Source organism: Onychostruthus taczanowskii, unplaced genomic scaffold (genome assembly GCF_017590055.1).
Source record: "Onychostruthus taczanowskii isolate IOZ18803 unplaced genomic scaffold, ASM1759005v1 scaffold33, whole genome shotgun sequence".
Classification (NCBI taxonomy): domain Eukaryota; kingdom Metazoa; phylum Chordata; class Aves; order Passeriformes; family Passeridae; genus Onychostruthus; species Onychostruthus taczanowskii.
This window is the reverse complement of record NW_024500683.1, coordinates 2,913,187-2,933,556: the sequence shown is the minus strand read 5'-3', so window position 1 is coordinate 2,933,556 and position 20,370 is coordinate 2,913,187. Positions and strand designations below refer to the sequence as shown.

Genomic DNA, 20,370 nt, shown 5'->3' with positions numbered 1-20,370 from the left:
TACACCAAGTGCTGCAGCCCATCAACTGGTGTATGTTGGTGGTTGAAGGGCTCCAGAAAAGCTGGTATTATGAGAAAAAGCTTAGAAACTTAAATAGAGTCAATATTTTTATTTAATGAGAAATATTTTTAAGGAAATGTACTTGTAACTGGGTGGCTGGTTGGCAGGACTGCTTTTGGCTAGCAGCATGCTGTGTTTCAGTGCCAGCGCTAACCAGGCTCATGTGTGTGTGTGTGCTTTGCAGATGAATCAGCAAATGGCTGGAATGAACCTCAGCAGTTCCAGCAACGTGATGGGCTTTGGCCAGCCCCCCAACACAGCCGCAGGATGGACTGGAAGCTCCTCTGGCCAGACTCTCAGCACACAACTGTGGAAATGAAAGTTGCAATAGAAATCTTTCCCAGAACAGCCACCTAACATTCCTTGTTCAAATACATTTACTTTTGCTGTTCCTTCCATGTACATATATATTCTTTTTTTTTTCCCCAGCTGTTCAGATTAAGAATATAACTGACTGACCGTGTTGTGGTCTATATTGATTTAAATTTGATGTAGTGAAAAGCAGATCAAATATATTTATACATCATTGGAAGCATTTTCATACAATGCATATGATTTCATAGACCGTATTAAGAAGCTGCTTAACCACATACTGATTTTTTTTTCCCTCAAAATTCTAGATCAAATGTTTGCATATAAGGGATGTAGCTATCATGTTAGTAATATCCAAAAATATGAACCCCAACCCCCCAAAATTACCCAGTAATCCTGTAGAAGGTACTGTATGAACAAATGTTTAATCATATATAAATAGAATGTAAATGTATCACTGAGCAATGTTTTCTAGTGTATCAAACAAATTTTGTTTCATCATACATTTCACTGTGATGTTGTTATGGTGTGCATAACAGGGAATGTGGTTATTAAAAGAAAGATAAACCTGGATGTTACTGTAATTCTACAAATCAATAGTTTATTCTTCTAAAGATGAGCATTTGATGCATTTGAATTTCCTGTGGTAAAGTCTCTGACCTGGCTCAGGAGGCAGGCGCACAGTGTTAAAAGAGAACTGACAGCACAACATGCATTCAAGGTAACTCAGTGTGAACAGATATATTTTGTCTTGCAGAGAGATCCAGGTTTATGACAGTGATTGTGTTTACATTTTATGGTGCCTCGTAATGATAAAATGTTATTTCCCTATATTAAAAGGATAAATCCGTAAATGATTGTGGGTTTTTTATTTCATTATTGTATGACCTGTTTGGTACTTTTAATGAAGTAAAACATGTTCAGTTTGGAGTATCCATTTATACAGATATTTAGACCAACAGTTTGTGAGTTAAAATCAGTTTATAATTACACCATTAAGCTGGATAAATACAAAAAATATATACATAAATAATGATTTTGAAAATACTCCATTGCAGCCATGTTTATCTATGTGGAAACAGCATTAAAACAAAGGTAAGTGTCAGTTTATTAAGCTGAGAGTTCAGAAATGCATGCAGACAAGTTAGAACAAAGCACACCCACTTGATTTGCTTATTAGAGTCTCTGAAAGCTTCCTTTTGTTTCCACAGCAGTCTGTCAGGTGTCAGGCAGAAGCTGATGACTTTAGCTGTCCGAACCGGAACACACGCTGGTGCGTCCACTGTCCTGCTCTTGCGTGGGACTGTCCCCCCCTCATTGTCATACCTCAATGTTGACTGTGTCCAGGTGGTACTTTGGCTCGTTAGCTAGATTCACTTTCTCTGTTCGGGTGTGCCATACGAGAACCTAGAAAATACCGTGGGTGTCAGTAAAGTCATCCACGGAGATGACACGAAGGCTTTTCACAAAGTGTGGCAATCGGTACCTTTGTGCAGTTGTTTGCTTTTGGCTCCAGCTCCTCCACTGTTGTTATCTGTTTCAGAAAATCAGATTCTTGCATTCCTGGTTGAGAACCACGACGCTTGAATACGGCTTTGGGATGCGACAGGATCACTTGAAGACTCACAGCAAATCCTTGGAGAGAGAGAGAGACAGGAAAAAAGGTTGAGAGAAACCTTTAGGCTGTACATTTTGTGCAGTTATGCCTAGAAATCTCCAATGTTTTTTTTTTTTTAAGTGTGTAAATTTGATTATGTGAATAGACAGTATTTGGTAGGGTTGTACATCCTACAATGTATTGTTTTGTTTTGATTTGCCCTTAATGTACTATGAGATTTTTTTAATTGCACCACTCCTTCAACATGTTAAATCTTAATTTCCCATCATGTAGATAATACATGCTTTCTTGTCTGAAAAGTCAGGTATTGCTAAAATCTTGGTTTATTCTTCCTTTCTACTTTTAATTAAGAAATAAAACTCAGTTATAAATAAAATAAAATGTATGAAATGTATACTGTACAAACCATTCTACACTTCAAGATGAGAGTCGAGAAGAAAGGTTAAAACATGTTACAACTGTGATACTTAGATAGCTTTAGCCTGCAGATTTTTAACAGCCTTGTTGAGGAAAGACAAGTCATACTAATGTTCTGCCTTGGGAATGACTTCAGCACCAGAAGTCTGCCAGGCAGTCTCAGCTGGTCTGAGCCTAGCACAACACAGCTCAAAGGATTTATTCAGTGTACACACCTCTCTGCAATGCTTTTTTCTACTGACATGCATCAGGTTCCTTGAAGGGAGACTACAAGCTGAGAAATCACTGGTTTGAACAAACTCACCCTCTGTGAAGAAGCTCCCATGAATCTCTAATTTGTCATTATTTTACAGAACTCTCCCATTTTCCTTCAGCAGTGCTCAGTCATATGTATGCTTCTTTAACTATGACTCAAAAACTTGACTGATAGACTTTAAAGAAAAATTACATTTGTAACTAACTCCTTTTGTGTGAGTGCCAAGCCTACCAAAGAAATCCTTTCTTCATCAGTTCAGAGTGGTTCCAGCTGTCCCTTTATGACACAAATAGTAACAGTTTCGACATCAGTTCTGGAAAAGTCTAAGAACATTTAATTCTAAGGCCACTATTAAAATTTTATCAGTTTAAAATTGAGTATAACTTTCTATAGCTTAATGTAACCCTCTTTTAGTAGAAATGTCTTGCTGCTGTATTTTCCTTGAAAGTATCTGTGACTTGTACAGGAGCCTTTTGAAGAGGAAAATGTAAGGAGGTAATTACTATATCACATGTAAAGAAAGGCACACTGAAACCACTTCATCATGGTCTTGCTTGTAGGAAGAAGACACCAGGAAGTTTCTTTTGTTTTCAGTAAGAATTTGAACCCTGAAGTCTATGGCTTGGGTGTAAACAGGTCCAGTTCACTGATGCACACAGAAAACATTTATACACTTATCTTTGATGTATCTTTATACATCCTGTCCTGCCTCGGGTACAGAATAGGTGTCTGCATGGACAGGGCTTACCCACACCCTGCAGTGCAGTCTTGCTTCTCACTCCTTGTAGCCTGGCCATGAGGGAGCACAAGGTGGGCTCTTGGTAGCCAAATGTAATCATCTGGGAAGAGCTGAGGGTGAGAGCTTAAACTCCCTCAGCTACAGTATGTACAGCCAGCTTGCTGCACCTTGAAAGGGGAGCAGAGACTTAGTCCTGATGAACAAAACGGTCTGCTTCACTTTAGTGGTTTTGGTAAGGTTTTGTTGGCCTTTTTTCCTTGCATAAAACAAACTATAAATTTTGGATGCAACTGGGTTTTAATAATTTTGGGTACCAAAAAAAAAAAAAAGTTCTTTTGCATGGGAAGGCATTTTTGGAACCCTGATCAGCTGTGTGAGCTGCTCTTTCTTTGTAAATATATTTAAGATTCAAGCTGCCCATGCATAAAGTAGAAAATGAAGTAAACACCACAATTAGTGTCCTAGATTTTAGTGCACAGAAATAATCTCACTCTAAGCAGAAGAAACACAAATTTCTGCTGTTTATCTTTGCAGTGTCAGTGTGGCTCCCTGGACCCATAGCCTATACTTATCCATACATTAATTTCTCATAATTTCTCTTGTTGCAAGGCTTGCTCCTCTATTGAGAAAATTGCATTGAGTTCTGAGGGTGGATTTCTCCTACACCCTCCTTCTGAGGGTGGATGTTATTGCAAATTGTCATTTGAGGGTGTTGTGAAAACTATTGGTGCCATCAAGTAAAAGTTAAATTATAAAGTGAGTGTTGCAGGTGGCAAGAATGTGGGCTACTCTGCACTGACTGGCCTGAGGTTTGTTCCCTTGGTCAGGGTCCATTCAGTCTTTGTTTGTTAAAAGAATCCGAAAAAAACGCAAAAAGCAGCATCTTAAAGAGATGAAATAATTCAAGGAGACTTATCTCCTGGCTCTCTAGTTCTTCAGCTCTGCTTTATAATGGCTTTATTTTCACATTTATGACATTTTGTAAGATGGATTTGAGAGAAAACCACTTTCTAGTGATAACTTTGACTTAATCATATGTGTCATTTTGGAGTTTGGTGTCAGAAATAAAAGAGACAGCTCAAGTTTTGACCAGACTGGCACTAATTATTTCTCTCAGTAGATAATGATCCTGGGCTAATAGATGAAAAGACAGTGTTGTTTTGAAATCTATCACTAAACAGGGATTTATCTCGGATTACTGTCTCCATTGTAGCATAACTGAACAGTGCTTACATGCATACAGTTATTTTACTTAATCATTATTCCTGCAAGGTCATACTGGGCTTAACTTCACATGAAATGCCACAAGACAATTTCATAGCTGGAGTGTGAAGAGGTGTTTAGGAGGTTTTTTTTGGTGTTTAATGTAAGGTTATAAATTAAATCTAATTGGCTGAAGAGCCACCTAGATAGGAATTAATTTGTTGGAGGACATGATACCTGGGAGACATAGCAGATACTACATCTGTTCTTCTTTCAGTGTAAGCTGTTTCTGTTAATTCACACCTTGACTTGTGTTAAACCAATGGCTTCTGTTAAAAGGCAGAACTATTTTTCTTCATCCAGTTAAACTTGAGCCAGGGTTTAAAAATTTTGTTGCCATGGTTAATGCCATTGCTTCCTGGATGTTCTAGGTAGGATAGTAGCTAAAGGCAAGCTGGAATCTTGAGTGTTTATCATTTCTGGAGTGTATAAATGCTAATGCTCAGTGCTGATGTTGGAACAGATGTCCTGGTTTCCACATAGATCAAGATTCCACCTTTGGCTTGGGCTCTGCAGCTTTCAAGTTCTGTTCTCCCTGTGGTGTACTTTTTGGCTTGCAATAAGGCAGAAATGTCTAACCAGGAGGTTTTGTAGTTAGGATCAAAGGCATCTGCTGACATTAATTCACCATGAAAGAGGCACTTGATTATAAGCCCAATGTTTGAAACAGTATTTATCCTTGGATGGGAAGGAAGATTGGTGTTGTGTTTTGGTGGGGAGTTTTGAGTGCTGGCTGCCATACCACTTAAAATTTTTTTGTTTGTGACTTCCAGCAGTAGCTATTTCAGTCAAAATATGCCATGGTTTGCAGTGCCATGAATAGACTGGCATTTTCCTCAGGGAATCCTAAGAAATATGAGATGTACTGAAGATCTCATGACTATAGCAAAATTTTAAGAAAATACAATGAAAAAGGTGGTTGCTCAGGTCCTAGCCAGAGGTGCCTAGGGCACAGTGGATGAGCTCTGGACCTGAAGTCCAAAATCTGCTGGCTCACTGATTTACAGTCACATGTTAATCTCTATGACTGAAGTAGCTCCTGGAATGCTAATGCAAAGCAAGCATCTGCCTTCTTGAACAACGTTCACATTAGGAGAATCACAGTCTGACGTTTTTCTTGACTGATCCAAAATCTGGCAGTAAGGAACAGGCCAGAAGTAAAACAACATTTAAATAGAAGACTTGAATTCAGATCCATACTAAGTAACACAGTTTTTCCTTTCCACCTTCTCTCTCACTTTTCTTCCCCAAGGGTAAGCAAGTCTGTCAAACTCTAGAACCCACCTCAATTAAAAACTGAAGCAGAATTTTGGAAATACCAGAACTAATTTGTGTGGTGTGTTGGTTGCCAGGCAAGAAGCAACACAGGAAACAGCTACTTTGCTTTCTGAATCCAGTTTAGCATTGGAGAATAGCACTGTCAGCCACAAATTTCTCAAAATAAATAACCAATGTTTAATGAACTGACCTAATGTGATTGCCATGAGCAAGTGTGTTTCAAAGAATCTGAGGAGGTTGGCCAGCTAGGGTCATTGAGCTGAGCCCAATGAAATCAGCAGGCCCTGAATTTAGCCTTGTATTTTGCTGTCCAGAATAAGAATTTTATTTGCTTAAAGTCAAGGATGTGCTTCTTCTGAACACCCACAAGTTAAATTGGTGATGCCAAACCTTTTAAGGCTGTTCATACCCAGCCTCATGATCAAATTCTTTTGATAATCACTGTGAAAGATTGTTCACTAAACCAAAGGGAGCCTCCTTACCAGTGCATTTGGACACGAGCACAGAAGTGTAACTGTAGGCAGCTGATGCATCTCCATATCAGTATTACTGTATGCACCTATCCTGTTTGCATGGCAGTATTTTAACAGAGATCCTTGATCTTCCCTATGTGCAGCATTTGGTATAACCTAAGTTCCTTGTTTATGGAAAAATGCCAACAATGGTCTGTCCAGCCTGGACTTAGGTTTGGTAGCAAGTCCCTGGAGGTGTGTTGGGAAGTCAGGAGAGAAGGGCAAGGGTAGGAAATTGTGTGTTGAATGCATCCTGTAGCCTGCACCTGCTCAGACACCTATGGAGTTCTGGACTTGCAGTTCTGTTCTGTTTGTGCCCTGACACTGTATTCCTGAGGGGAAGATGAAGATGCAAATTTCACATCATTTTTTAGCAGTCTACACTGCATCCATTTCTCTCCTTGCTGAAATTAAAAATGAAATTAAATTTCTTCAGTATTTTTTGAAGACGAAGAAAAGTTCTGTTGCAAAATAGTAACTCTTTGTTTCTGGTTGTGCAATAACTTCCTGTAAGTTTTGGGGGTTTTTTTGTCTATATGACCCTCCCTTACATGACTTCGGTCAAAGTACAAGCAGGGAATGCTCCTAATGGACCTGCTTTTCCCTCATACCAGTGATTTAGCCAGCATCTGCAAGGTAAACAACTTAAGAACTTTCCATCTTCATGTCTGGGTTAGAGTCCCTTGGCCAATGTTGTGTAATGGCTTTCTGCCTGCTGCTGATGAATTACGGACCACGGCCTCACCTTTATAGTGCCATCAGTAATCCCTTCTGGACTCCAGTGTCAGTATGTATCTGCAAATCCACAGGGACTGTTCAGCTGCACAGCTGCAGTCCCTGAAGCACTGCATGGTTTTGGGCATTGAATACCTGCTTCACCCCTGAGGAATGCCTTTATGTGAACACCCAAACACTTATTTTTATGGCAGATCATACTATTGACTTGAAATGCCTCTACAGTGCAGAAAAATTCACCAGAATTGCAGAAAAAGGTTCAGGGATAACCTTTTTGTCTTTGAAGTGATAGCAACCATTAGTCCTCCTATATTTACTCTTTTAAACCAGTTGGGCTGTAAATACTGTACATATTTTTATCAATAATTTAAATTAATATAACAGTACTCTGTTAAGATGAGAAAAAACTGTACACTGACCTTTTCTCTCTCTCAAAACATTGGGGTATCAGGTTTAAAAAAAATAAAAAAAACAACCAAAAGGTGGCTATTTCTACCCTATTCTTGCCCTTTCCCTCCTGAGTACAGAAGATGTCTAAGTGCAAATACCATGTCATTTGCTGGGAAACCAGCTTCTGCTGTATCAGAAATTGGACCTGTGCACAGTGGTGATTCATGTGGCAGTTGTGAATGTATACAAAAGATTGTCTAAGCATGGACTGTCAGCAAGACAGAGCTGTGTGGTGTGCAAACTTCACTGCAGATGATTGATTAGATTCATTTTGAAGCTTTTTTGCCTTCATCTACCAGGCAACAGCTGTCAGTGATTTTTCCCCTAAGCCCAGTGTTTCAAACTATCCATCTACAGTTATCACTGTCATTCCAAATATTCAATGCAACATGAATAATTTCATGATAAAGTAGCGTTTTACAACATGAGGTCTAAGAAGGTCTGCATTTATGCTGCCTGGTTTAGATTGATGACAAAATGACAGGCAGGGACTCCTTGCAAGAATTGCTAGGATGAATTAATTTACAATTAACTTGTTTCAGACAGACAATTCATACAACATGAAAGCCAAGTTGTCACATAAAAATAAAAACAAATTAAAGTAAGTTCAGATACCACCAAGCAGCAAATTAATTAGACAAGATGTACAAGCTTAGACTTCCAGGACAGTTAGTGCCAAAGGGCTGCACACTCTGCCAGCGCTTCAGAAGTTTAAGAAGCTGCTTAAATGAAGAAATGGAAACATTTGTGTGTCACAAGTGAGCCTCACCTGCCATGTCGATAGCGAAGGGCCTGTCAGCTCTCCAGCCCGTGTACCAGCCGACCACTTTGCCGTTCTCCACCACGGGCCGCTCGTAGCGCCGGCCTCCCACCAGCCCCACGGGCCACACGGACACCTTGCGCGTCGTCCGCATCTGCAAGAGGCAGGCACAGCGTCACTGCCGGCTCCCTGCGGCTTTCCTGGCACTGCTGCTGCAAACCCGCATCAATCATCGAGACCGGGAATTCAAAAGCAATTCTAGCTTACACACTGCGGCCCAAGGGCTGTGTGCGCCCACTCATTTTCTGTGAAATCTCCAGCTCTCTAGGCCATAGGCATCTCAATTCTACTTTAAATACCCTATTCATGGTATCTTTTATACCAAGAGTTTTTAAAGCTGTGAAAAAAACAGGGGGTTTTGTTCTTGTTTGTTTGGGTTTTCAAAGGCATAGTAGATCTTTTTTATCTGCAAGACTGCAGCATTCTGCCAGTGGGCTTATGTCTGTAGCTGAGATACTGTAGAAACCTAGTGAGAGAAAATAGAATAATAATGATTAATACACTCTTCACTAGGACAAGTACAATTAGTTTGGGACTTGTTAAAAATGCATTGAATAGAGGAAATTATGACACACAACTCTTTCCTACCTGCAGCAGACCTGAGGTGCAGCTCAGATCTATTAAGGATTCATGAAAAAAGATTGCTAAGGCTGTCTTTTTAACTTCTGTATTTTCCCTTTAAAAGCTCTGCTAAATTTCTGAGAAGGACAAAAAGCAGGCCAGGCAGGATGCTTATTATCACCAGCAACACTTTTTCCCAGTGATGATAATTAACTAAATGCAAAACTGGAAGTGTGATCCTAATCTAGCATAGAAGAAGCCATAGGTATGAAAAAATGACTGTAGCAAGAAGTGTCCATGACTGGGAGTCACTTCAAGAAGGGCATTGAAGCGCTGGGGCATGTCCAGAGAAGGGCAGCAAACCTGGGGAAGGGTCTAGAAAGTGAGTCCTATAAGGAGCAGCTGAGGCAGCTGGGGGTGCTTGCCTGGAGGAAAGCAGGCTCGGGGGGACCTTATCACTCTACAGCTGTCTGAAAGCAGGGTGCAGCCAGCTGGGGGTCAGCCTCTTCTCCCTGGTAACATTAGGAAAAGCCTCAGGCTGTGCAAGAGAAGGTTCAGGTTGGCATCAGGAAAAAAATTCTTCACTGGAAGGGTTGTCAGGCACTGGAATGGGCTGCCCAGAGAAGTGATGATGTGACCATCCCTGGAAGTGTTCAATAAACTGGATATGGCACTTAGTGCTATGGTTTAATTGATGTGGTATTCAGGCAAAGGCTGGACTGCATCTTGGAGGTCTTTTCTAACTGTAAAGATTATGAGTCTGATGCAGTGACTTCAGGTAGCTGGTTCAGTGCTCCGTTTTCTCTAGTAAACAGGAGAAAACACAAATCTTGACACACTGCTCCCCATGGGAAAATCAGCCAGTCTGGCGTGAGAACTTGTGCAAGTGAGTGCACCGACACAGCGACTTGCACAACTTAACCACACGGGTTCAAAAGCCACTGTTTTAACACTGTGCTTTAAATGTGGTTCTATTTAAATGAGTATTAAACTCCTTCAGTGTAATGTGGTTTCATTTCATCTATTCTAAAAAAAAATTTTGTCTTTTGTAATTGAAACTTATTCCTTTGGGAAAGGTTATCCCTTTTTCCTTCCAAGCACTCTTCCCAGCAAAAACAAACACAGTTTTACATATTTGTAACTGCAGTCCCCTATCGATGGATGCTGAAGTAAAAGACAACCTTGGTTAAATATTAAACACTTCCCTCTCTCTCTGCCAAGGTGAAAGATTTATCATGCATATCATCAAGACTCACAGGAGTCACACCAGAAAAAAACAAAGACATCACGTCAGCGTGGTTCACATTTCTAAGCTAGAAGCATTAGCAGATTCTTAGAACTTTCACATAAAGTATAAAATACATATCTAAAAATCCACAAAAATGCAGGCACACACAGAAGAGAGACATGCACCTTCTCTCCCTCCAATTATTTGTGTATCTTCTAATTTGTTTATCAAAAATTCCTCTCTTCCACCCTAATAACTGTTGCAGCAAGCTGGAACACCTCGCTCAGTAGCAGCAGCCCATAGTGCATAAGAGCAGGGTATGTATTCAGCTGGCAATATAGGGAATTCTTGTGGTGAAGATTGTCTCCAAGCCACTGCCTGCTTAATTGCCAGTGAGAGGCTGCCATGAATCTAAGGTTGTTGATAAATGTATTTACCTGTAACTGTTCTCCCTGCTTAAGTTTAGGTTTCCAATCTCTCTCACTCCTCCCTGTAGGAAATGCAGAGTTAGCAATTAGCTGTTTGGGTGTGGACATTGGCCAAACCTTCTCATGAAGATCTTTTAGCCCTGGTTTTAATGACATGTCTCTTTTGCTTATGTTGCTAACAGCATGTTTATGTTAACATCCAAACATACCAGACATGGACACAAGGAATCATCCTGTTGGGCATGTCTACACAGCACCATCAAGCTACATTCACCCAACTGTGCTACACCAGTGAATACCACAGGATAAACACACATGGTGCCATTAATACTTCCTGGAGGGTGTGAATGCCTGAACAAATTATTAGTGTTCAGAATTGCAGTACTTTGGCCATCCTGTGCCCACTGTCTGTACCTAAACTCAAAATGCCAGAAGACAAGGGCAGGCATACTCTGACTGCAAGAGAGTGGCCAGAGCAAAGTGCACCCATGCCCTGCCTGTGTGCACAGTAAAGGTTTGGGCAGCTATACTGCAAAATGAGCCAGGTTACACAGCACTTCTGAATTGGGTCAATAGCGGCCTCAGCATCTATGCTGGCAGAACCAGATGGATTTACATTAATACTCTGTGATACACAGTGTTTTGGAAAACCTTGCCAATGGAGAGTATCTCACTGACCTCGTAAAACCAGCATTAAATGACCCAAGAAGTTTTGAACTAATAATCTGGGGTCAATCCCTGTCTATGAGTTATGTCAGTAAAGCCACCACATGTCAGATGCAAGTTACCCCTTACAGAGTTCCTACTTCTGTCCTTGTGTGACTTTATTCTTGCAGGTTATGTTTTTGAAGAATGAAATAAGCAGGTGTCAAAAATACAGCAATTCCTTTAAGTAAAACTGAAAGAGCACATCTAGACTAGTTCTTATGGTAATTCTGAAATACCTCACAGCCTTGGGATATGCTAGGCAGATGAAAGTAGGAATATTTCTTTTAATCTTCTGAGAATAGCATTACTGCAGTTAACATACTGATATGTGAAGGCTGTATTTATGTATGATGGGGAAAAAGCTATTATTTGGATTAAAAGCCCAGCTTCCACCTGGAATTTTATGCTGCTAATCATCAGGACACAAAAAAGTGATTCAAAAATGTGTTAAATCTGAATAACTTCAGTGCCGTGGGTTAAACAACTGCCAAAAATCCTAGGACTTACAAACAGCTTCCTAAATGACTGTTCTATCTGTCATTGTAATGACAGCAGTAGCACAAGCTGTGTTAACACTCAGCATTTAAAGTCCTGGTAGCTTACATGAATGGTATTCATCTTACTTACACTTCACTCTCTGCAAGTCAAGCATCTGCTCTGTCCTAGTTAGACTTGTGTGGTTAACGAGCAGAGATGGGAGCCCACTGGCAGGATTCATCCTGCCTGGCTTGGACAGCTCTCTTAAGGTAGAAGTGCTTTTGTCCTCCATTTACTTTTTGAAAGGGGGTCTTGGACATAGAAGTAGAGTTATGTACTGGGTGGGGAAGATGGTAGAGCAAACCTGAATGAAGTAGGAGGGGGAGGAGAACTGGGAAGGAGTGGGCAAGGAAATGACAGGAGAGATGAGTAACAACTGACCAAATAAATGCCAGTGAGGTGGTGGGCATACAACAGTAAATACAATAAAAGCAAAATAATCACTGAAGAATAGCAGTGAAATGCAGGAAATGGAGCTGAGCAATAAAAGACAGTGATAAAAGCATTGCTAAATTTAGCATCTCATTAGTCAATCAAGAAAAGCTGCTTAATGGGATGTGCTGGACTGATGGATAGGGAAGATACCAAGCCAGTAACAAAATATAAAAGCCCAAGGGGAATGAAGGCAAATGACAGAGAAAAGGAAGCATGGCTGTACTTCCTACAGTGAAAATACTTCCAGACTGGAACAGCAATCCTGCTGTTTCTGCAGCATGATGTCAATGTGTTTCTGTTTGGGATTCAAAGCCCTCTGCAAGGGCAAACCTGCTGCCACGCCTCGTAAGATTTTTCCGCCTGTCATTTCAACCCCTGTGTGATTTGTGATCTGTCCTGGTCAGGCTACAGCTTCACATCCATGCTCACCATCCTACCCCACACCCCTGCTCATCCCAGTGATACTCCAACAGATTTCTATGCAAAATTCCAGTTCATTCCTACCAAAGACAGGATCTAGAGCTCCTTCACTACAACAATTCCTCAGGACAAAATGTTATGGGTGAAAGCATAAGCACAGCCAGGTTCCCTGTCAGTTCTCACAGAGTTCTCTGCACTACCCATAGGCCATTTAAAGACAAATTCTTCTTCATTCCAAACTTATGTGAGAGCCCTACGGCTCAGCCAAACAGCTCAGCCTGATGCTGTGCCTGTTTACTGAGGCTTTGGACAGAGCTCCTGCCCCCATTTACCATCATTTCAAAGGAGGTACCCAGGCACAGAAAACCTGTGCCAGAGGCTTTTGTGGTTCAGGGACTGCAATGCTTAGGGGTTAGCAACTCCAAAAGGCAAGTTTGTTGTTGGCAAATTTGACTGTGAAAGGTATTCTCCATTTGTAGAAGGGATCTACAAATCAAAGAATTGTCATTCCTTGATGCAGCCCCCTCTGCAGCTCTCACAGGTGATCTGCTTCACCATCCTCCCTGCTAGAAAGCCTTTTTTCCAAGCATCAGCTTTAAACCTCCTCTGCTGTTTTGTACACAATCTACATTGCAGAGGGAGGATAGTTTAATTCCCCCTTTTCTCCAGCAACATTTTATATATAAGGTACATGACTAATGTTTCTAAATTATACCAGCATCTTTGGGCACAAATGTCAATATTGCTTCCCTGCAGAAGAAAACTGTACCAAATTTAACTAAAGCAGTTTGCAGCCAATTTCTGGACTGGGACAACTTCCAAAACGTTTGCTACTCATTTTACTTCTGAGCCCTTCTATTTACTGGTTGCCTCATTCATCCTCCCTGTCATTCTACTGGGTTGTGCTCACGGCCCCTCTGAAGAGCTGCTGACCCCGTGTAATTAATTTCACAGCGACAGTATCAGTTTCACAGGTAAAACTGCTGCTGCCAGTGCAGAAACAGAGAGTACTTGGTACTTTGTAACCAAGCAAAAAACTGTTTCAAACAGCCCTTTTTTCTTCTTTTTGTCACCGTTTCCTCTCATTTTTAAGCTATTTCATTCTCTGCCAGTCTTTTCTAATCCAGCCTCTTTAGCATAGGTATTACATGTCTATGTGGAAGAAAAATGTCAGTGTGCATTTAAAATCTGTCATGTACTCCTAAATCATTTATATACTAGAAAGGTATTTAATGCACTGCTAATTCATATTTGCATCACTTTTTATTCTGAAAAAAATAACTAATGACTGCCAGCTAACATTTAATTCTGCCTAGACTACTGAATGTTATTTTTAAGACTATTATAAAAATCTGATTTTTCCAAACAGCTCCAAGAGATAAAACAAAAGATTTTCATGTTTTCAAAGATAAAGAGATTCACTTATACTGCTTTTAAATCTTTTGCACAAATGTATCCATTAAAAAATACACAGAAGTTAGCTTAATACAGTGTATAAAAATTAGGACAGTTATGTAAGTGTTATTGAAGGAACACTAACTCTTCCCTAGTCAAAGCTGGAATAAATAGTAAATATTCACCTCTTCTGTAATGCATTTTTTTCAGTTCTCCTCAAAATATTTTATAAAGATGATCACAGGAAAACTGAAGCCTGTGTGACATGCAATGCCTGCAAGTATTTCTGTTCTATTTTTAATAACAAGCAATTATTTTTTTAGGCTACTGAAATGGCTGTTAAAATCCATTAGAATATCTGCCACCTTCATACATACCTTTTGAGAGGGAAGGGCAGGGACACAAAAAAGTTCTTTCAGTCTGAATCTGTGGCTCTTTGAATCTTGAGCTACCTGTAAAGAGTACCTCAGCTTGGGGAGAGCAGGATGAGCTCTGTCCTCTCATACCTCCTTTCCAGCTTCAACTCTGCCATCACATTCAGGGCACTCTTGTACAGGCAACAGCTACAGCAAACTGAATTCTGGTCCACAGCTCAGTGGGCAATAGGACTAAAATAACTGCTGAGCTGCTGAAGTTTGGGTCGGGTTTCTTTACCCCTTAGAAATAACAATTAGGGCTGTGATCTATTCTGAATTCCACACTGCAAGGCTGTATCCACATCACACCTTAGAGTGAGGATTTCTCTAAGGAGACCCAGCCTGCACATCCTCTCCTTGCACTCACACAAGACAGTGGAACGCGCCACACTTGCCTGCTCTGGGCACCCAGCAAACACTGCCAAGAAATTCTGGCCCTTGATGACCAGGAGGGTGGGGGTGGCAGGGAATGGCTTTAGCTATGAGCATTTTAATTTCAAATATACCTCAGTTTAGGTGTCTGAACAAAACACAAGCAAAAGTGTCAGAAATAGCCTAGGCAGGAATCTCTAAAACTCAATGTGTTTTTGAATGCAGCAAGCTCACTTTCAGACAGATACTGAAGACCTTTACTCCTCTTCTTGTACTCCTCATGCTGCTCACCCCTCACCTTGGAAGGTTCAGGGCAGACTGCACAATCAACAGCAGAGTGGATCTCCAACACTAATTCCTCCAATTTGCACACATATCCAAACATGGACCATGGAAGTGATGGCCTTTGGCCAGCTACTCAACATATGGAAAATGCAGAGAAAATGCCTGAGACATAGAAACACAGGAATTCTGTGAAGAGTTAAGGGAAGTGGAACTCAGCTGTCTATCTTCAGTTTCCAGTGCTTAGGTTAATCCTGTTTTCAAAATCTCTCTGTGAAGGTGGAATGCCAGTATTATCTAAGGTTTTTTTCCTCTGGAAGTTTAAAATGTGAAATCAGCAGTTGCTAGGCATCAGTCACAATATTACAATAACTTGCATTCAGGAATAAGATGAAGCACAAATGCACCAGAAACTATAAGAATCACTCCAAAATGAACAGCGTGTGGTAAAAAATAGAAGCTATGGTGAGTCATGTAGAAACATTTGTAAAACATCTTAAATATAACAGTTGGAATTTCAGGCCTCTCAGTGGCTTTTTTATGAATGCAGGCTGACTTTTAACATAACAGGATTTTCAGAAAGCAGACTTGTTTTTGATGGAGAGATGCACAAGAAAACCTCCAAATGAACAGATCATACCTGAACAGAAAATACATAAATTATTTCTGAGGTTTCAATCCCAAAATAATAAATGACAAAATAAAATATGCCACAACCACAGGCATTAAAGTAAAAGCATGATTTTTCACTTGACCACCACTACACTCTCAAGCAGAAAGAGTTGGGAATAACTTAAAAGCCACGCCTCTACTCCTGGAAATATTTCTTCATCATTGCTGCATCCCTTTTAGTACTCTAAAGAATTTCACAATCACTGAACAGGTTGGTTCCTTCCCTGCAGCCTTTCCATTGAAGGTGAACCTTTCCTAACGAAATGCTAAACTGACCCAATGCTGTAGCAGCAGAAGGACAAACCAGGCTCTCCACCTTATTCTAGAAAGGACAACTAAAACTGTTTGGACCCTGCCCAGTTCAATTTTGAGGATATAGTTTCACCAGTCAAAAACTGGCCTATCCACCCACATGCCATCATAGGTCTTAGGAAAAAAGATAATTATAAACAGCAGCCAAGAGTTCCAGATTTACTACAGAAGGTGACATTTTTCCAGACTACTGTAAGCTGGGTTTTTTTCCTGATTTCCATTAAACACACTTAGCTTAGGTCTACTGGGCCCAGCTCACTCCACATCAAATATAAAGTACTCATTCCTGTAAGCACCAGGCAGAAGCACTTTGGGCAGAGATTAGAATTTCTTCATCAAAAGCTCTCAGAAGTATCCCATGGCATTCCATGTCAAAGCATGTTCCTTTTTGATCGTGGCCTCATGGTTTATGCACTACAGCTCACAGGAAAGCCTTTGCTGATCTTGCTTTGTTAAAAGGCTCCATCTCCTGTAAGGACACCAAGGAAACCCACAGCAAAAGAGCTTCCTTAAACCCCAGTCCTTGACAATGTGCAGTTCCCTTGCTCGCCTTCTGCTCCGCAGTCCTGCTTGTTTGACCTCTGAGAAAACATTTTCCTAACTCAAATGTTCCTCTCACGCTGGCTTTTCAGTCCTCACCAGCCTTGCTTCCCATCTCCTCGAGGCCCCACTGCTGCCCTGGAGCCAGCCTTGGCTCAGCAGCAAGCCATCACAAAGAGGGCAGCCCTGCGATGTGCTGCTGGCACCGGGGGCTGCACAGCCCTGTGCCCAGCAGTGACCTGCTGGAAGTGACACAGCCAGCACAGGATGCTGCTTGGATGAGAGTTCAGGGCTCCTGTCTCGTCTACATTTAAACTACTCCCTCCTAGCGAGCAGACTACAGTTTATCAGACCTCCTTAGGGAAAGCAACTGCTGGTCTGGAGGATTGTTCCTGGCAGGGCAACAAACTGAAAAAACTCCCTCTCAGGTATAGTTACCACCATTTTTATAACAGCAATTACTACCAGATTTCATCTGCAAACAATGCATTCTGAAGCTGTTCTCTTCATGCTTGGAGAAGACAAGTATAATTTACATTCATAAATCAATCAATTCCTGAAGGGGAGATCAGGATTTACCACAGGGCTGTCAAGCCAGAATCCATGAATACATAGATTTTCTTTTACCAAGTCAAGAAGCAACCAGCCCTCCAGCAGTGCCTCGACTGCAAAATCAGGCTCCTGGCTCACTCTAAATGTAACCTCCCACACGTAAAGACGCATCCCGTTGGCAAAGCCTGCCAGTGGACTTTGCCAGGTCGGCAAGGCATTCCCCGAGTTACACCAGGGCCTCCCAGAGACCCTGCCAGCAGCTCCTCAGTGACCCCAAAACAGTCACAGGAACTCACAGCGGCAGCTGAAGCAAAGGCTCCTTCTCTGCTCCTGTAACTGAGCATTCCCAGCTCCCCATTTCTCAGGGAAAACTCATTCATGCATGTGTGTCTGCCTGGGAACACCAGGCTCAGAACAAACAGCTCTTTCCCAGCAGCTCAGCCCAGGGGAAAGGGAAGCCTTAGGGTTGCAGAAGTTCATGCTGGAGGTTACAATCCTTGTTAGCAAGAGGAAACACAGGTTGCCTGTTGTGCTTGCAATTCTCAAGGTTAACCCTTCAGACAGCTTTATCCCTTCATTTTCCTGCATTTCCTAGAAAATTAGAGAGGTAATTTGTACCTTTCTGTTTCATAATTCACAGCAACTAGTAGAATAATGATAGAAATTTTAAAAAAATAAATGTGACCAGACTCCTTTTCAATAGCTATGGAGCAATCAAGAGGAACACCAGCTAATACTGTTCCTTCAGCTTGTCCCTAACGTTGGTACTCAACAACAAAAAAAACAAAAAAAAACAAACAAAAAAAAAAAACCAAAAAAAACCAAACCAAAAAACCCGCAAACAGTCAATATTTGCCAAATATCTTTTGTCTCACATTTCTCCTTGTGCCAAAGTGCATTTTCTGTTTCTATTAACAGACTCCCTAAGATTCAGTCAAATTAACCTTATTTCTACAAATACACGTGAGCATTCCCATAACATCAAAGATGGGTATGTGAAATTACTCTGCATTATATTGCACTGAGCACAGCTATGAGAATTTTAAAAAAAAATCAATTGCAACAAAGGTTTAGCCTCGAGGCAAAGGTCCTTAAATTAGCAGCTTCAATGCTGAATGCCAAGTGGGCAAAAGAAATAGGGCATCCCTGTTGAATGGGGATGCCTGCACCTGCCCACACACTGGAAATGGAAAGGGATGCATTATGAACCTAAACACAAGCGAACCTAAGCATTTCTAAACCGGCTTTCCCTACGGGATTGCATGCGCTCTGTGCATCACGTTCACTTTAGCTCACTGTGGATCACGCGAGGAAGGCGCAGCTCGGCAGCCAGCGGCAGGGGAGGGGGGCTCACCCGAACCACGGCTCTGTCCCCGGCACCGCGCACAGACCGCAGCACGCCTCGAGTCCTCTGCTGCCAACTTACTTTCCTGCTTCCCTCCCTCACTTCCCCGCCAAGGTTACTCTCCTAGCTGTCACAGAAGACCTTTCTTCTACTGTTTTATGTCCACTTATTAAACACCCTCCTTCCTGCCAGGGGGAGCCCAGAAAGCAAGCTGGATATCGTCTGCCCCGAGCGTTTGCCAGTTCCCACCAAAATGAAACAAAGCCCTTCACCAAGGGGAGGCAATGAAGACAAAAACAGGTTCCTTCACAAAAGAGACTCCTGAAAGGGCGTTCAGTCGTTACACAAGCGATTTGCTGCTCTTAAGAGCGAAAGGCTTCAGAAAGGCAACTCCACGTGAAGAAGCCGGCTCTGGCTTAATTCATTAGCGCCAAGGTAAAAACTGAAGGATGGCGAGTCCTGATGTGAGTTTGCCCTACAGGGAGAGGGATGCAGCCTGAAAAAAATAAACCAAGGAGCACTTTTCAACCCAGTTTTGACAAAAACACAGGATCCCTTATATAAACCTTAAACTTGCCTCGCTCGGCAGCAAAATGAGAAAATAGCAGTAAAAAGTTGGGGGAGTACGGAGAGGACGGACAAGAAAGTTAAAATCATGAGAGCGGTGGTCACACAGAGGCAGCCCCGGGGAGCCCGGGTGAGGCACGGGCACTGCAAGCTCTTCGGGCGGGGAGAGGGCTCGACTCCCCCGTGCCCGGAGTTTTTGGTTAAGGGACACCGAGTTCGCCTGAAAGCGGGGATGGGAACAGCCCGGCGCGGGAGCCTGAGGAGGGGGAACGGCAGGAGCCAGAGGGGAGGCGGGGAGAGGCGGGGAGCGGGGATGGGGACGCGGCGGGCGGCTGCGGGGAGCGGTGGAGCGTGGCTGCCGAGCGCAACCCCCTGTCCCGCACGCACCTCCTGGAACAGCTCCAGGCTGTAGGTGTTGTCATCGTCGGCGAAGAAGAGCACCCCGGGCTGCGGGGGCGGCAGGTGCTGGTGCCGCTGCCGCAGCCAGGCCAGGCCGGCGTTGCGCTGCTCGGTGGCGCGGGGCAGCCCCGGGCGCTTGTAGCGGCGCGGCGTGGGGACGTGCAGGTGCGTGCAGGGCAGCCCGGCGCCCGCCACGAAGCGGGTCACCAGCTCGCTGCGCGCCGCCGCGTCCTCCACCAGGATCCAGTGGAGCCGCGACACCTGCCGGAAGGTGTTGGCCAGGCGGGTGAGCTCGGCCTTCTGCACCGGGCGGCTGTAGGTGGGCGTGATGGCATAGATGGTGGGCAGCGCGGCCTCGGGCCGCCGTCGCGGGGCGGGCGGCCGCGCCCCGCCGCTACCGCCCTCGGCCCCGCCGCGGGGGGACAGCGCGGGCAGCGGCGCCCGGCTGCTGTCGATGTCCAGCACGATGATGACGATGAGCACCCAGGGCAGCAGCAGGAGGAAGCGGCTGAAGAGCAGGGACTTCATGCTGCCCCCGGCGCCCTCCCGCCGCGCCGCCGCTCAGCGCCGCCCCATAGACGGGCGCGGCGGGGCTGCCCCACCGCGCTGCTCCGCGCCCTCCCTCCCGCGGGCGCGGGGGCCGCCGGCGGGGTGGGACGGGGAGCCCCGCGGTGCTTGCGGCAGCCCCTCGGGGCAGCTGCCGGCCCCGCTCCCGCCGCTCCTCTATTCCGCGAGCGGCCG

General features: G+C 43.2%; 2 protein-coding genes across 4 annotated transcripts in view; one reads left to right on the top strand and one right to left on the bottom strand.

Annotated features, from left to right (window-relative positions):
- The window catches only part of SMAP1 (small ArfGAP 1), a 91,050-nt gene extending 89,829 nt beyond the window's left edge, over positions 1 to 1,221 (top strand). For all 3 annotated transcript variants that reach the window (XM_041410683.1, XM_041410682.1, XM_041410681.1), the window contains one exon: positions 245 to 1,221. In XM_041410683.1, coding sequence (XP_041266617.1) covers positions 245 to 379 — 135 coding nt within the window. In that variant the 3' untranslated portion in view covers positions 380 to 1,221. The remainder of the gene's footprint in view (positions 1 to 244) is intronic.
- Positions 952 to 20,157, bottom strand: B3GAT2 (beta-1,3-glucuronyltransferase 2). Its single transcript, XM_041410684.1, has 4 exons — positions 19,618 to 20,157; positions 8,410 to 8,554; positions 1,859 to 2,007; positions 952 to 1,779 (listed from the first exon to the last, which is right to left on the bottom strand). Exons 1-4 carry the CDS (start codon positions 20,155 to 20,157, stop codon positions 1,693 to 1,695), a joined length of 921 nt encoding a protein of 306 aa, XP_041266618.1. The 3' UTR covers positions 952 to 1,692.
- Between the last annotated feature and the right edge of the window lie 213 nt (positions 20,158 to 20,370).